Source organism: Sus scrofa, chromosome 6 (assembly GCF_054392235.1).
Source record: "Sus scrofa isolate SSC_HxYL_T2T_F1_AM1 chromosome 6, Sscrofa_HxYL_maternal_Yorkshire_Landrace_v2.0, whole genome shotgun sequence".
In the NCBI taxonomy this organism is placed as follows: Eukaryota; Metazoa; Chordata; class Mammalia; order Artiodactyla; family Suidae; genus Sus; species Sus scrofa.
In genome coordinates this window covers 90,392,573-90,410,705 of record NC_139388.1, presented here as the reverse complement: position 1 = coordinate 90,410,705, position 18,133 = coordinate 90,392,573, and the positions used below count along the sequence as shown (strand labels likewise).

At 38.0% G+C, this 18,133-nt stretch overlaps 1 protein-coding gene and 1 pseudogene across 50 annotated transcripts in view; one reads left to right on the top strand and one right to left on the bottom strand.

Moving 5' to 3' along the window:
* The window catches only part of EPB41 (erythrocyte membrane protein band 4.1), a 189,554-nt gene that overhangs the window by 78,582 nt on the left and 92,839 nt on the right, over positions 1 to 18,133 (bottom strand). For all 50 annotated transcript variants that reach the window (XM_084963563.1, XM_084963524.1, XM_084963543.1 and 47 more), the window contains exons 5-7: positions 17,299 to 17,341; positions 8,365 to 8,440; positions 5,448 to 5,666 (exon numbers count right to left, since the gene is read on the bottom strand). In XM_084963563.1, coding sequence (XP_084819689.1) covers positions 5,448 to 5,666; positions 8,365 to 8,440; positions 17,299 to 17,341 — 338 coding nt within the window. The remainder of the gene's footprint in view (positions 1 to 5,447; positions 5,667 to 8,364; positions 8,441 to 17,298; positions 17,342 to 18,133) is intronic.
* Positions 6,786 to 7,037, top strand: LOC146402640 (small ribosomal subunit protein uS14 pseudogene; annotated as a pseudogene).

Genomic DNA, 18,133 nt, shown 5'->3' with positions numbered 1-18,133 from the left:
CCCGCGTTGCTGTGGCTCTGGCGTAGGCTGGCAGCTGTAGCTCCGATTAGACCCCTAGCCTGGGAACCTCCATATGCCACAGGAAGCAGCCCTAGAAAAGGCAAAGAGACCAAATAAATAAATAAATAAAATTATATTAGGGGAAGGTTGTAAGAAGAGATCTTTAAAACTGTGACTTTCCTTGTTAGTTGAAAATAATACTTATATCTGAAGTTTGGCTGATACTTTCCATTTAACATTTTTTATACAATCAAATTTTTCGAAATGCACTTAAAAGTTACCTACAATACTTATAGTTTTTTCCTAATCCACATGAGAGTAAACTGTCAACTTGATGACCATAACTCTGGTGTGTTAATTCCTACAAACAAGGACATTCTCCTACAGAACCTTAATACAACTGTGAAAATAAGGACATAAAGTAATACATTACTGCCATCTAATTCTCAGCCCAAGTTTACCCAGTTGTTTCCAAAATGTTCTGTATGGCAGAAGAATCCAGTTTAGCCTCATGAAGTTTCATTTACTTCATGTCTCCTTAGTCACCTTCAGTCTGGAACAGTTCCTTAACCTTTCTTTGACTTTCATGATCTTGAACTTTTGAAGATTACATGCCAGTTATTCTATAGATTGCCCCTCAATCTGGACGTGATGTTTCTCCGTAAGTTGACTCCATAAATTACGTATCTTTCACAGGAATGTCACAGAAGCGACCCTGTGTTCTCACTGCATCCTATCAGATGGAATATGAGCTCAATTTTCTCTTCATGGCGATGTTCATTTTGATCACTGATGTCTGCCAGGCTTTTCTTCTGTGAATTCCTCTCTACTTCTTTGTAATTAATATTCTGTGGGAATGTATTCTGAAACCTTTTGAATATCCTACTCCTTGTCAAACTTTTATTTACTCATTTATATCGGTATAGACTCAAGGATTATGATTTTCTTTAATACAATATAACCTATTATTTTCCTTATTTATTTTAGTGCTGAAGGTGTCTCAGATTTGATTAGTGGGAACCTTTCCAAGATGGATTCTGTGTCCCTCTGACCATTTCCCATCATTTTTTGAGTACCTCCTTCTGACACAATGCAGAGTTAGAGTATGTATGTGCACACATGTATGCACCTATTTACATCCCTATCTATCTACCTATCTACCTCCATCTATCAATCAATTGATCGGTTGGTTGGAACAGTGAGTTTCCAACCAACATTGAAACCTCCAGTTTGAATGCAAAACCACAGGTTCATTTTTGTTTCTCACTGTAATCTCTATCTCCTTTTACTGATGGTCAGAAACCTGGTTTCCATTATCCTTAATACACTGACTAACCTGATCAACTCCCTGTGGATAATCAATCTCTCCTGGCTGCCACTGACCCCTCCCCCATGTAGATGCCCTCCTCACTGGCTTAGATTCCAAATTCCCCATGTTGGGCTGCTTCCCACACTTGTCCTCCTTACCTCACTCAGGTTCTGACTCCCAGTGTTAGGCTACCCGTTGCAAGACATCTCCGCCTTGCTCAGGCTTCAACACCTGTATCAGGTGCCACCCCATATGGATGCCTTACCCTCCCTCTGCTCTGTCTCTGATAACCACAATCACGTGCCCACGCATGACTCCCCTTGAAACTATTTAGTTCTGACTTCTCTTGTCAGGCTGGCCTCCCACCCTGAACACTCTCCGCACCCTGCTTAGGCCCCAAAATCCCTAGCCAGACAGCCCCTCAGCATGGATGACTATCTTCCTCTACCCCAGCTAATGGCTTGAGAATGCAATTCTTTCAGGAAGCTTTTCTGGATCATAAAAATTATACATTCATTGTATAAGATTTGGAAAATATCTTTTGAACATAGAAAAAAAGAAGAAAATCTCCTATAATCGCACCAAACTGCAGATACCTATGCACATAAATACAAACATATTTTACAAATTTAAATTGCAAATTAAACTCAAATTATTTTCAACTTAACATTTTAAAGGTCATGATTTTTCATAAATTTTCTAAGACTCTTTTTTTTTTTTTCTTTTTTAGGACTGCACCTACGGTATATGGAAGTTCCCAGGTTAGGGGTCGAGTCAGAGCTATAGCTACTGGCCTACACCACACTACAGCAATGCAGGATCCAAGCCTTGTCTGCAACCTACACCACAGCTCATGGCAACACGGGATCCTTAACCCACTGAGAGAGGCCAGGGATAGAACCCACATCCTCATGGATACTAGTTGGATTCGTTTCCGCTGTGCTACAATGGGAACACCTTTAAGACTCTTGAAAGTAGTAATAAATTGGTAGCAACAAATTGTCTTGAATTTAATCAGCACCATTTACTACTTGAAATTACTGCAGCTTACAAAAGTACTTAACCAGGGAGTTCTGGCACTTCTTAAGCTTTGCTCATTAAAAAGAGAGGTTCTAGGGAGTTCCCGTTGTGGTGCAGTGGTTAACAAATCCGACTGGGAACCACGAGGTTGCGGGTTCGATCCCTGCCCTTGCTCAGTGGGTTAAGGATCCAGCACTGCCATGAGCTGTGGTGTAGGTCGCAGACATGGCTCAGATCCCGCGTTGCTGTGGCTCTGGCATAGGCCGGTGGCTACAGCTCTGATTGGACCCCTAGCCTGGGAACTTCCATATGCCACAGGAAGCGGCCCTAGAAAAGGCAAAAAGACAAAAAAAAAAAAAAAAAAAAAAAAAAAAAAAAAAAAAAGAGAGAGAGAGAGAGAGGTTCTAACAATTTCCCTGTATTTATTTGGAGCAAGTGGGGTCAGGATATCCAGCCATTCAGTGAGTTGTGACAGCCTTTTAATAATGATTGTTGCATCTCCTAATTAAGGACAGTGGCTTCAAATAATTAAGTGGGAGACAACTGACAAATTTACGTATCTTCCCAGTCCCCATGAATGGAAGACAATTAATTTTAAAGCTTGACTTGCTAGTGTAAATTTAGTGTTAATTATAGCTTCACAGTTTCTGTCAAGGCAAACAGCCAGTACTAAGGATTCCATGTACATAGTCTGTCTTCTATTTATCTAAGGAACAGGGTGGAATTTGCCTGTACTTTTCAATGCATAGTACATGCTCTTGCCTAAGCAGAAGTTTCTTTGGATTGGTTAAAATGCCACGTTGTTGGGCATAATTAAAATTTCCATTTGGCTATTGGTGAGGATTGCCACTCTTTGCAGAAAGGAGCAAATAAATTCTAAGATGACAAATCTCTAAATTTTCTAGTCATAGAGATCCATGATTGCTCATTTTTTGGGGGGCGGGGGCATGCCCATGGCATGTGGAAGTTCCAAGGCCAGGGATTAAATTCACATCAAAGCGGCAACCCAAGCTGCTGGAGTAACAATGCAGCTGCAGCTCTGATTTGACCCCTAACCTGGGAACTTCCATATGTCACAGGCGCAGCCATTTCAAAAGAAAAAGCTGGCCTAATTCAAAGGGTGGGTATGAAGATTACATATGTTATTGTACATAAAATGCTTAGCATAGTGTCTGGCACATAATAACAGATACATAATAATTAGCTGCTTATAATGATGATTATGATGATTATGTAACAATGCTATAAAAACGAACTAAGCACTGCATGATATTTGGGCTATATAGTCTTCCCAAACCTGAGATTCTATTATGATCGAATAACCATTAAAAGAATCATCAGAGACAGAAGCAAGACAGCAATCATATTCTGACTCCATTATTTTCTGCTCTTTGGTTCCACAGCAGTAGTAAAATATTTTCTTTTAGCATTTTATTGATTGCTCAAAGGTTATACTACTATTAATAAAAATTACTAGAAAAAAAGTATATTTCCCTACAATCCTAATATTCTACCAAATCAAATCAAATTACTTTAGTTGATTGTTTCTACTACTTGTGTATATTTATATATGTGTGTGTGACTATACATTTTACATCTAGATATAAATTTCTAGAGTCATAATTAGAATACGAATGAGTGTATTAAAAACATATTTAAGAATAATACAACATCCTTAAATTACAACTATCCACTAGGTGAAAGTGGTATAGCAGTTGTACTAGATATCAGAGCTTTGCCATGTATATGCCCAAATTTGAAGCATTCTTTGTAGAAACAGTGTGACTTTGTAAGAATAAGGTGCTTGTTATAAAACTACTGAGGGAGTTCCCTGCTGGCCTAGCAGTTAAGGATCCAGCGTTGTCACTGCTGTGGTGTGGGTTTGACCCCTGGCCTGAGAACTTGGCATGCCACCGGCACAGACAAAAAGAAAGACTATGTAGGTTGTAGACTTGTAAGCCCTTATTATGGTTCTTAAGACTGAGGCACTGGAACCTACAGGGGGAATAAAGCAGCCAGAATTTGGGTACCTTAAAATTAATACTCTTATTTGAAGCAACTCAATCCATGCAGTCCTATTGGAACCACTCTAAAGAAAATATGATGGCTCAACAGCTAGATAAGATACTTGTCACCACCATGGAAAGCCCACTAAGACCACTCTGGATTTCTTAGCAGTGTGACCTTCTGAGGCATGCTAGCCTCATTCTAATATAACAGAGTATTAACTCAAGGCCAAGACATTTTCCTTCATATGCTAAGGCAGCTCATAAAATATAGCTATAGCAAGTCACTCAAACAATAACGGGATGTTCAGTAAGAAGAAACACAAATTATTCTGGGACTTCAATATTAGCTAACATTTATTGAATTTCTACTATGTATAAGACACTGTATAAAGTTTTTATACACATTATCTTTTCTAATCCTATCAGTCACTTTATTTCCTCTGAGGTAATGATCTCTATCAGACATATAGGGAACCTGAGGCTCAAAGAGATTAAGGGAATTAACCAAGCTCACAAGGCCAGGACCAAGCAGAGCCAAGAATTCAACCCAGCTCAGTCAGACCCTAAGCCCTTGTTCTTAAACACTGTGTTATACCTCCCAAGGTTACTGATTATTTCCATGAAAACAAAAAAAAGAAAAAAAAGCAGTGAATTCAATAAAGACTTTAAAAAATACCTTTAGGGGTTTCATGGGCCCTCTGAATTCTATTCAGGTACATATACCCTAAGATAAGAACCTCTGCTCTAAGTCTCTTGAGGCATCTAATACAACATAATATCTTTAAAATCTGAAGGAAAAAAGATAAGGCAATAATAATAGCTACCATTTAATGAGCACCTACTATGTATCTGGACACTGTGCTTAGTGCTTTATATTTATTACCTCATTTAGGTTTTTATCCAACAATGCAACACCCATCATTTCTATGAGAAAACTGAAGTTCCAAAGTTCTGAATAACTTGCCCACAGAACTGGGAGGGCATTGAGCTCAAGCTGACTCTTCCTACGGCATCAGTTCCCACTAAAGTAAATACTGAATCAATCCTAGATCAAGAGTTTAAACTTACTGTTAAAACAAACACAGAACAAATCCCGGAGACATATTTACCTGTATGACTTATGCAGTTCCATGACCTTCTCTTCAAGTTCCTTGGTCTGATTTGGGGCCAGCTTAAAATCACTAACATAATCTGCACCATGGAGTTCTGGGTCGTAGTCTCCCAGCTCAGACTGGATGGTGTAAGAACCTAACAATGCTAAGGTTGCAAAGGAACAGGGCAGACGTCCTGTAACTATGTCCTGCCGAAGTTGAAGACATAAATAATACCTGTTGCCAAAAGAGAAAAGACGTTACCATGTTAGCAACAAAACAACCAAATACAGAGAGAGAAAAGAAAAAAAGGGGAGAGGCAGGGAGGGAAAAAGAAAAAGAGTGATTTGATCAAGTAAATATGAGATGCTGTTAATAACTGTTCAATCTCGGTAGAGGGTATATGATTGTTCACTATAGTAGTATTTTTTTCCTTTCTATGTGTTTGAAAATTTGCCACATAAAAAGTTATAAGAAAACTGTTACTGTGTTGGAAAGCAATTTAGAAAGAAAAGAGGAAAAGTTGGGAAGTTTAAAAAGAGGTAAAGTTTATTTGAGTAATTAAAAAAAAAAGAAAAAAAGAAAAAGAGGTAAAGAAACCAACACTTTGTTGAGTGCACTAAGTATTTATACATAAATGATCTCATCTAATCTTCACAAAGAAACTTGTGAAGTGGGTATTACCGCCAGATCACAGTGAGAAGGCAGCCTCAAAGGCTGAGCTTATTCAACGTCAGATAGTAATAAAAGGCTGTCTGACCCCCATATTAGGCCTTTTCTTTTGTATCACACTGCTTTGCCAAATGTGTACATACTGCCTTTCATATACAAAGATGACATTACTGATATATTTTCACTAGGATATGAACATTTTTTTGGTATGTTTTTCCCCCAAGATGGGCTTAAACTGCATGAAGCCTTCCACACACTATCATCTTGTAAGACTGATTCCACTCCTGTGCTAAAGTGCAGGGAATTCTGATTGGCATTAAAACAGTTAAGTCCAACAAATCTAGTACCCCTAGGTATGTCAGTCACTCAATATGTTATTCACTTCCACGGCCCTGACCTCCTCAGCCCTTGTTCTGAGTTAACCGATTCAGACTCTTACCAAACAGGAAAGCTGGGAGGTATGATGAAACTGAAAATTCCTGTGTTAATTAGAATCATATCTTTGCTTTGACCATAAGATGTTGAATAACATTTGCATCAGCAATTGTTTTTGCTGTCTATGATTATCATAACATACAGGTTTTTTAAAAAGTCAGAGCAATGCCAATCAAGTCACAAGATTCTTAAATGCCTCTAAAATATAGGTAGTACTGCCTTTTGCCTTGTTGCAACTGAGACAGCAAGATGGGTCACCAGCAGCTCTACTGGAGCCATCCAAGAAAATACAGTCAGGGTTCTCGCTCTTGCCACATCTGCTCAAACCAGCATGGTCTGATCTGGAAATATGGCCTCAATATGTGCCGCCAGTGCTTCCACCAGTACGCGAAGGATATTGGCTTCATTAAGTTGGACTAAGCTCCCTTGAATGGGTCATCCAGGACATCTACCTTATGCAGAAACAATGCTAGTTCTTTGTATATAAAATAAACATTTAAACTCCCCCCCAAGAAATAAATAAAATAAAATAAAATATAGGTAGTACAGACTTGTGTTGAATATATAACAAATCTTAATGAAGAAAGATGAGTAAGTAGAAACTCTAAGAGACAAATATGACCTGTGAAAAAGGAATAACCAAGACAATTTTTTTAGGCAGAAATATGGCATCTTAACTTCAAGACTGTACTAAGGCTAAATGGACAAAGAATAATATTTTTAATGGCATAGATATTTCACAGTATTAACAACCAGACTTTCAAGTGTGTTAGGCTAGTCTCTTATTTGAGAGAGATGAAAACTGAAACCCAGAGAATATATTATCTGTCTGAAATCAGACAGTTGACAGTAAAATCAGAATCAGAAAGCAGTTTCTCAATAATCCACAGTTCTATTGAACAAATATTTGCCAAGTACCTACTATGTATAATGCTCCATATAAGATGCTATGGATATAAACATGTATAGTAGTACTTTTTACTATGTACTGTTTTTACATTTTCTTTTTTTGCTAATATTTACATAGAATCTTATAAAGGCCACTTTCTTGAAAGGAATCAAGAAACTGTTTTTAAAGAGTATAAGATTTATCTCACCAACTAAGTGGGTTCAAGAATTACTGAGGAATGGAGTTCCCGTCGTGGCGCAGTGGTTAACGAATCCGACTAGGAACCATGAGGTTGAGGGTTCGGTCCCTGCCCTTGCTCAGTGGGTTAAGGATCCGGCGTTGCCGTGAGCTGTGGTGTAGGTTGCAGACGTGGCTCGGATCCAGCATTGCTGTGGCTCTGGCGTAGGCTGGTGGCTGCGGCTCCAATTCGACCCCTAGCCTGGGAATCTCCATATGCCGCAGAAGTGGCCTAAGAAACAGCAAAAAGACGAAAAAAAACAAAAAAACAAACAAAAAAAAGAATTACTGAGGAAGATTCAGTTCATGTATGTAATCATACCATTTAAAAGGGGAAAAGGAAGAAATAATAATACTGAGGCTTTCACTTTTTTTGACCTCTTAAGAGCGAGCATGGTGGGAGAGGAGGATTTAAAACAAACAAAAACCACAGAGCTATTTTGCTACTGCATTTGTGTCTTGTCTTTTGGAAGATGGTGTGGCTAAGGTTCCCTGTCCACAGTTAATTTCCCAGCCAGGCAAGTCACAGATATTTGTGGCTTTTAGGCTCACTCATTTGTAAGCCTGCCTTAAAGCGACAAGAAACTCTTAATCTTAGGTTTAATAGCCCATCGTATTTCTTCAATTCTGAATGGAGAAATTCCCAGAGCTGATCACAATGAGATTACTTATTACATATTTAACAATTAATAAATTATTTACCTTGTTATATCTTCTGTTAACTGTGCTGGGTCAGGTGGATAAAACTTTACATTAAATGTGAAATTCCAAGGGACACCTGTAAAAATAAACATAAAAGAATTTTATGCTTATGCTCAAGTTTCTGGTTGTTAGAAATACCTAAAAATGTTCAAAAAGATTTTTTTTTTCCCCTGAGTGCTTCTAATGCTTTCCTGCTTTGCAGATAAACACATTATTTTTCTTTAAAAAAGAAAACGAAGTTGTTTAGATACCCTAAAAGAGTATCTCATTTTTAACCCGATGTAATGTAATAGTTTTGTTTATAAAACTATATAAGCAGGAAGTTCCCTTTGTGGCTCGGTGGGAAAGACCCCAACTAGCAGACCCTGACTAGTATCCACAAGGATATGGGTTTGATCCCTGGCCTTGCTCAGTAGGTTAAGGACGTGGAGTTGTCGTGAGCTGTGGTGTAGGTTGCAGACATGGCTCGGATCCCACGTTGCTATGTCTGTGGTGTATGCCAGCACCTATAGCTCTGATTCAACCCCTAGCCTGGGAACTTCCACATGCAGTGCATGCAGCCCTAAAAAGCAAATAAACAAACAAAAAACTATATAAGCAAAACAACATGAAGGAAACCATCCTATAGGTCAACAGGTTTGTAGAAATGGTTTTCAAGAATATAAAAGCCTTATTTAGGGACTATAAAATGAGAATTTCCTAAAAAAAAAAAAATGGTTTTCAAAATGTGATCTATATACCACTCTGGGTCCTCAAAGGTCATTCGAGTGATCCACGGATGTTTTCTTTTGGGGTTGGCATTATTTATTTGTGATATCTCTCAACATTATCTTTAATAAACAAAAGCACTCTTCCCATTAATACGGGTGAGATTAAGAGATTTTAGGAATAAGAAGAGTATATGGCTCTTAGACACTCTAATAAAAAATATTTTAGGTAGCAAAACACAATACTTCAATCCTAAGACTCATACAAGTGTTTCATATTTTTTATCTACAATGAAAATCAGACATTACAAGTAAAAGTGGAGAATGCATTTCAATTTTTCCAGCTAAATGATATCCCTTCAGAGTTTTTCTGACATGACTGCTGACTGCCCAAAGAGTAGAGCCTGATCTCAGTCAGAAATAAGTATGACTGGTTATGAGGCTAGGAGCTGCATTTTATTCAGTTCTTATTGCAGGCCAGGCACTAGGCTGGGACCCTTGTATACAATAACTCATTTAATCCTCACAGAAACCCAAGGAGGTAGGCACTACTAGCAGTTCATTTTATTTATGAAGAAGCAGAGGCTTAAGAAAATATATAGCTAATAAATTCAGGGTCTCTGACTCCAAATCCCATGCTTTTTATCACTGGACTCTACTACCCCACCATGAGTACCTGTGTTTCAAACATTGTTCTGTTTTGCATCCACAGTATTTTGTCTCCAAACACCTTTTTTTTTTCTTTTTAGGGCCACACCCACGGCATACAGAAGTTCCCAGGCTAGGGATCGAATCAGAACCACTGCTGTCGGCCTACACCACAACCACAGCAATGCCAGATCCTTTAACCCCACGGAGTAAGGCCAGGGACTGAACTGTGTCCTCTTGGATGCTAGTTGGATTATTCCCACTGCACCATAATGGGAACTCCCTCCAAATATCTTTTTTATTGCTATTGGCTGGCGATGACAATATGCAATTTAAATTTGAAGTAATTTGAATATCTTAATGCATATGTAGATTTAAGCATGTTAAAATATTTAATATAGGAGTTTCTTGGAAATGGTTGATATTTTCCGTCAAAATTTGGACTGGAAGGCAAATTCAAGACCATATAACAAACTTGCCTCAAATTTAGTCAATCCTAATGTCTGCTATCAACTCACTTCTAATGTTTCATAGCCCAAAAATTTTAAATGGAACTTAGAAAGTCGACCCTATAATTGTTTCTCATAAAGGGGGGAAGGAGTACTTACAATTCAAACACTGTAACATGCCATCTGTTGTTTCGCTTTCTGATATGATAAAAATCACATCAATCTACTCATTGTTAACTCATAATTCCTATATAGACATTTTAAAAAGGTGACTTCTAGGCTACCAACAAAAATGAATTGGCTGGAGTTCCCATCGTCACTCAGCCGAAATGAATCTGACTAGTATCCATGAGGACGCAGGTTCAATCCTGGCCTCACTCAGTGGGTTAATGATTTGGTGTTGCTGTGAGCTGTGGTATAGGCTGCAGATGCAGCTTGGATCCTGAGCTGCTGTTGCTGTGGTGTAGGCCAGTGGTTACAGCTTCAGTTCAACCCCTAGCCTGGGAACCTCCAAATGCCACAAGTGTGGCCCCAAAAAGACAAAAAAAAAAGCATTGCTGGAGCTCCCATTGTGGCTCAGTGGTAACGAACCCAACTAGTATACATGAGGACTCAGTTCAATCCCTGGCCTTGCTCAGTGGATTAAGGATCTGGTGTTGCCACGAGCTCTGATGTAAGTCACAGACGTGGCTAGGATCTCACATTGCTATGGCTGTGGTGTAAGCCGGCAGCTATAACTCTGATTCGACCCCTAGCCTGGGAATTTCCATATGCTTCGGGTGAGGCCCTAAAAAGCAAAAAAAAAAAGTGTGTTGGCTACAGCAAATCAAGATGGGAAAAAAGCCAAAGGAATGTTTAATAAATATTAATTCAGCATTTAAGAACTTCAAACATAAATTTATTTATTTCATAACACACATAAATGGCAATGTTTTAACTGTATAGGAGGAGTAATATTAAGGAAAGTAAATTAGCAATACTTTACAAAGTGTGATTTTTGTTTTCTTTTTGAGCTAATCAATATAAAAAGCTTGATACCCACAGATAGCGGGGAAAATAAGAATTTTATTCTCTTGCTGATGTGAGTGTAAATCAGTACAACACCATGGAAAACAATTTGACAATACCTATCAAAACATAAAATGGATATACCCTTTCGCCTAGCAATTCCATTTCCGTAAATGTATCTAAACATACACTTAAATGTGGTCAAATGATATATGTATAAGATACTGTGGAAATGTCTACAGACAACCTAAATGTATTTATTTAGCAAGAAAAGATACATTGCCACTATCTAGTGTTAAGTGAGAAAAAAAAATCAAGGTAAAGAATAGTACATATAGAAAGCAACTGTGAAAGTTGGGGGTAGAAAAAAGTACATATTACAGGTATGCTTATAGGTGCAAAGCCTATCCCTGTAAGGATATATATAATAAACTAGGTATAGGAATTGGGAAATAAGGAAGGGGAACTCCTGGGGAGGAAAACTGAGTAGCGAGGGGAAAGTGGATTAAGAGAGATCTAATTTCACTACATATTCTTTTATACCACTCGAAATTGGTACTTTGTGTGTGTGTGTGTATATATATATGCTTTTTTTTTTTAAAGGATAATATTTGTCTCATCCCACTAAAATGCAAATTCCTGAAGGCAAGAATTTTGTTTCATTTGGTGTGTATTCCTAACACCTAAAATAGTGCTTGGCATATCATGGATGCTAAGAAATATTGGCTGAGTGAATAAAAAAAATAAAGCCACTGGTTGCACAGCACTGCTGTGAAGGTCATATGAGAATGCCATAGCTCCAGAAAAAAAAAAAAAAAAGCTGTTTTATTTTTTTAAAAAAAAAGACCACGAGATGGAGTTCCTGTTGTGGCTCAGTGGGTTAAAAGCCCAATGTAGTGTCCAAGAGGATGCAGGTTTGATCCCTGGCCTCATTCAGTGAGTTAAAGATCTCCGGCATTGCCACAAGCTGCAGCGGAGGCCGACAGCTGCAACTCCGATTCGACCCCTAGCCTGGGAACTTTTTTTTTACAGCAGATGTGGCTGTAAAAAAATAAGTAAATTTAAAAAAAAAAAGAAAAGACCACAAGAGAAGGATAACAGGTACTGCTGTATTAAAATTATTCACCTACCCATTAATGTGGACCTCTAATGACGTTGCTACTAGACCTAATCAAATGAAAACACTTTTTAAAATGGTTGGCTTTTTACTGGAAACTAGGTCTAGTCACTTATGATGGAGCATGATAATGTGAGAAAAAAGAATGTATACATGTATGTGTGACTGGGTCACCATGCTGTACAGTAGAAAAATATAATGATAAAAGGTAATCAAAAAATAAAATAAAATAAAATATTAAAAAATTAAATGGTTGGCTTTTTCCTCTTCATTTAACCCAAAACAAAGAAGTTTAACCGCATTAGAAATAACCATACGGGAGTTCCCGTTGTGGCGCAGTGGTTAACGAATCCGACTAGGAACCATGAGGTTGCGGGTTCGGTCCCTGCCCTTGCTCAGTGGGTTAACGATCCGGCGTTGCCCTGAGCTGTGGTGTAGGTTGCAGACGCGGCTCGGATCCCGAGTTGCAGTGGCTCTGGCGTAGGCCGGTGGCTACAGCTCCGATTCAACCCCTAGCCTGGGAACCTCCATATGCCGCGGGAGCGGCCCAAGAAATAGCAACAATAACAACAACAAAAAAGACAAAAAAAAGACCAAAAAAAAAAAAAAAAAAGAAAGAAATAACCATACGCAAACAGAAATGTCCCAATAACTCTTACTCTTCTCCTTTGTATAAGGACCCATACTTTTGGTTCCTATTCATTTCCATGCAAGAGAAACAAGTTTGGGATACTGCTAAAGAAGATAGTTTAACTGCAAGCAAGCTCAGAGTTCAATGCAGTAGAGAAGCTAGAAAAGTTAATCACTTGGAATTCAAAAAACATTTATGCTTTATTTGAGCTTTAGTCATTGACCACTTCTAGAACATAACACATATATGGCTGACTTTGAACAAGCCTGTGGTTAGGGCACAGACCCTCTGCATATATCGTACAATCCCTACCCACACTGCTTCACTATCTGCCTCTCTATCCACAGATTCAACCAACTGTGCATCCTATATATAGTATCACCTGCACGTAAGTGGACCCACCCCACCCTCATATTACTAAGGGTCAACTGTAATTAGTAAACCCTACAGAGAATGTTTAGGGGAAAAAAAGGAGGCTGGAAAATCTCTAATATTTTTTAACATTAAAATTTCTGCCTTCTACCTCAGCAATACCCCAATGACATTCCTGACAAAAGTAAATAAGTACATAAGCTGAAGATTCATGCACGGTGAGGAGATACCAGACAAACTCGTCCGTTTACAAAATAATGGGTCTGGATTCTGCAAAACTATCAATGTTATTAAATACTTCAAAGACCAAGGAACGGTTCCAGATTAAAGAAAACTAAAGCAACGTGATAATAATGTGAAGTATCACCTTGCACTTTCTTTTGCTATAAAGATAAGGCTTATAGTTTATAATATTGTTTCGATGCTTATTTCCAGCTTTTAGTAACTGTATTATGGTTGTGTTAGAAAATTCCTAGTTTTTAGGATATGCAAACTGAAGTATTTAGGGGTAGAAGGACATCATGACTGCAACTTATCCTTCTTTTTAAAACTGAGGTAAAATTCATATAATTTTAACCATTTTAAAGTATATAATCCAGTACACTTAATGGTATAATTCAGCAGTTTTTAGTACATTCACAATATTGTATAACCATTACCTCTATCTAGTTTCAAACATTTTCATCACCCACAAAGGAGACTCTGAATCCATTAAGCTCCCTTGCCACCTTCCTCCTAGCCCCTGGCAACCTCTAGTCTGCTTTCTGTCTCTATGGGTCTGTATTTCACACAAATGGAATCATACACATGTGCCCTTTTATATCTGGCTCCTTTTACTTAGCATGACGTTTGAGGTTCATCAATGCTGTAGCATGTATCAGTACTTCATTCCATTGTATGGATATACACAGTTTGTTTACCCATTATCCACTGATGGACATTTGGATTCTTTTCCCCTTCAGGCTACTGTGAACGGCACTGCTAATGTTGTAACTTACTATTAAATGGTTCAGAAAAAAGGCTCTGTGTGTGTGTGTGTGTGTGTGTGTGTGTGTGTGTAGATAAAGAGAAAAAAAGACAAAACAAATGTAGTAAAATATTAACATTTGAGGAATCTGGGTGAAGAGTATCCAGGAATTCTTTGTACCATTCTTTCAACTTGTAAGTTTGAAATTACGTCCAAAATTTTTTTTAATTAGTAACTGGAAAAAATTCCTGCCTTCTGAGTACACAGAAAATTAGCAATTATTCCATACACTAGTGGTGGGGATATAAACTATTACAATCAATTTAAATTACAATCAACTTAAAGGCTATATCTGGTAAAACTAAAAATAAACATACTCTAATCTAGAAATTCCACATTCAGGTATGTAGCCTAAATCAGTGGATTTTTTTTTTTAACTATGGAGCATGATCCATTGTGAAATAAATCAGTTTCATGGATCAAAATCAGCATTTAAAAAATGAAATAGAATACAAAAGAAAAAAGTCAGAGGATATCATTCATAGGAAAGAATAAAAACTGTTTTGTGAAATTTACTTTTCAACTGAGATGTACTCCAAAATCATGTTGTATAAGAAAAGCTAGTCTCGGGAGTTTCCATCATGGCGCAGCAGAAATGAATCTGACTAGGAGCCTTGAGGTTGCAGGTTTGATCCCCAGCCTCACTCAGTTAAGGATCTGGCGTTGCTGTGAGCTGTGGTGAGCTGTGGTGTAGGTCACAGACACGGCTAGGATCTGGCATTGCTGTGGCTCTGATGCAGGCTGGCAGCTATAGCTCTGATTAGACCCCCTGGCCTGAGAACCTCCGTGCCTCGGGTGCGGCCCTAAAAAAAAAAGAAAAAAAGGAAAAGCTAGTCCTAAATGATTAGCTGTTATATAATTCAATTTATATCATGTTCAAAAAGGTAAAACATAAAGTTTTTAGGTATACATTAGGTAATTTAAAACATTTTAAAAATAAAATGGAATCGTTAACACAAAATTCAGTACAGTGGTGACCTCTGCAGAGGAAGGTGAAGAGGATGCATTTAGAAGAGGCAAAACCTGGACTATAGAATTTCTTAAGCATAATTTGCGTTTTTTTATATGTCAGTATTTTTTAGGAGATATATGAAAGGTATGGATATAGGCATGGATATATGCATAGGTATGGATATACAGCAGGAAAAATATAAAACCATGGACTGAATCAGCCCAAATTCAAAAGAGATTTCTATGGACAGGGAAAGAAGGGGATACAACTAAGAGGAAAACAAAACAAAAGAAATAAACCGTACCTGTACTGTTCTATTTTATTTTTATTTATTTATTTCTCTCTATCTCTCTCTCTCTCTCTCTCCCCCTTTTTTTTTTTAGGGCTGCACCCGCGGCATATGGAAGTTCCCAGGCTAGGGGTCCAATCCGAGCTACAGCTGCCAGCCTATGCCACAGCCACAGCAAGAATCAGATTCAAACCGCGTCTGTGACCTACACCACAGCTCAAGGCAACGCCGGATCCCCAACCCACTAAGCGAGGCCAGGGATCTAACCTGCATTCCCATGGATATCAGTCGGATTTGTTTCCACTGTGTTACAGCAGCAACTCCCAATGAAAGATAGTTAAAAAAAAACACAAAGTCTTTGCAATAGAGAAATGTTGACCTTCTCTTTGGTGCAATGAAGTGTTTACATTTTGATTCCCTATTAAAGTTTGTGTTACAGGCACGGTTTTTCTTTCCCATGTTAAGAGTTTTTATTTTGTAATTTTTTAAAAAGACACTTAGGTTATTTTTCTTAGCAAGACTTTTTTTTTTTTTTTTAAATAGCCTGAAAGATAATCTACTAGGTATTCTTCTCCACACATCATAAACTCTGTTTTAACTTTTCTTCCTAGAGTCTTCTTATACAATCATTTATTCTTGAGTAATATTGAATATTAACAATATTTTCATAGAAAGGGGCTTAGAATCATGTTTTTTCTTGTCATGTCTCAAATATTCTGAATATTTTTTTCTCTGACTTGCATTTTAAAACAAGACTTTATAGGCAGGGGGCAAATACAGAGAGTTGCCAGTCCAAAGGAGTATTGTGCTTCTCTATTTTAATGTAAATAAATAGGGACTAAAGGAAAACATTTCACCATAACACAACTGTTTTCTCTTAAGAAATAAATGGAAAATAAAATCTGTTTTCAGGTAACACATTTAAAACTTACTAATCATGATGAATAACATCTTTTGCAGTTCCTACAAGTTTCCTCAAAAATAAACTAAACATCTAGTCAGAAATAGGGGTGGGGAGGGGGGGTCCCTATCCTTTAGTCCATTGGGCCTGGGGCTACAAAATACTAATCTACGCTTTTTTTTCAAGCTAGAAAACTCTATCCCAGGACACCAGTCTGGGGAGGGTGTCCAACAGTAATATATGCCAGAGGGCCTGGAACTAAGAGAAAGCCACAATGTCAGAAAGGCCACTGGCAAGAAATTTCCATTCTTTTCTTTTTTTTCCTTCCATAGTTCCTTATATATTTCAGATTGGAGGAAGACTATTGAAAAGGGACAATAAAAAAGAACTGCAGAGAGGGAAACCCGGAGAAGGTTAGAACTCAACAGTCCAGAACAATTTAAATGGAACAGGATCAGGCAGCAAACTCCCAATTGTATACTATCACAGTCTCAGTCACTACCATTTGGAGAACTGACTCCCATATCCTTTCTCTCCTATTCTTTGTTCTTTCCACCCTCTGTTTCTCTCAGTCATTCCTATCTTTCTCCACTTTGCCTAGTTGAAAAAAAAAAAAAAAAGAAATCAAGATCTGGCCTACATCTCAATGGTGTCTACCTCTACTGTATCCTTCTATTATAGAATTGCCACGTTCCAAAGGAAGGCTTTATCTCAATTTCAAAGCCATCTGCCATAGTCAGGATTCTAAAGTGACTCACAGCCAGAAAATGGTTGGAAATCTTCCGACCTACTAAAAGAAAGAAAGAGCTATAAAAAGGGCTATATTCACTTACCACGAACCTGCTTTTTTATTTCTTTGGCAGAATCCAGCCATGTCTGTAAAAAGAAGAAAAGGCATTCACACAGAGCTCCAAAATACACCAGCCACAGAGAACCAGAAGTAGAGTTACTGACCACCTCCAATAGTCCTTCTAGGTCAACATACATTGCCAACATTCTTTGCATTAATTTCACATAAGATAGTGTTTTTAACAGAGAAACAGGGGGCCAGACAGCTGGGCTTGAATTCTAGCTCTACTACTTCCTAGCTGAGTGACTCTGGGCATCTCTGTACTTCAGTTTCCTCATCTATAAATGAAAAAAAGTGAGATATGAGTAGTAGTGCCTATCTTAGAGTTACTGTGAAGATTAAGATAGTTAATATATGTAAAGCTCTTAGTAAACAAGAAATGTCAAATAAGCACCTGTTATTTTCATTATTCTGTAAAGACTAACAGAGATCTATAACCAGAATTATGGGCATGACCTAGATCTTATTTTTCCCTCCAATTCTGACCTCCAGTTTCATCCAAGTTTTCTATGTCAGCACAGCACCAGGAACATGGTTCATGCTCAGTTAACGTTTACTGAATGAATAACTATTTTGTTTTCCCTGACTATGCTTGCTCACACTAATTTCTCCCTTCACCATTCTCCAACCTCAAAGTCTGCACACCATGAGGGCAGGGTTCCTCAAACCACAGTGGACCATGTTTTAAAAAAACAAACAAAAAGGAGTTACTGTAGTGGTGCAGCAGAAATGAATCCGACTGGAACATTAGGTTGCAGTTTCAATCCCTGGCCTTGCTCAGTGGGTTAAGGATTTAGTGTTGCCCTGAGCTGTGGTGT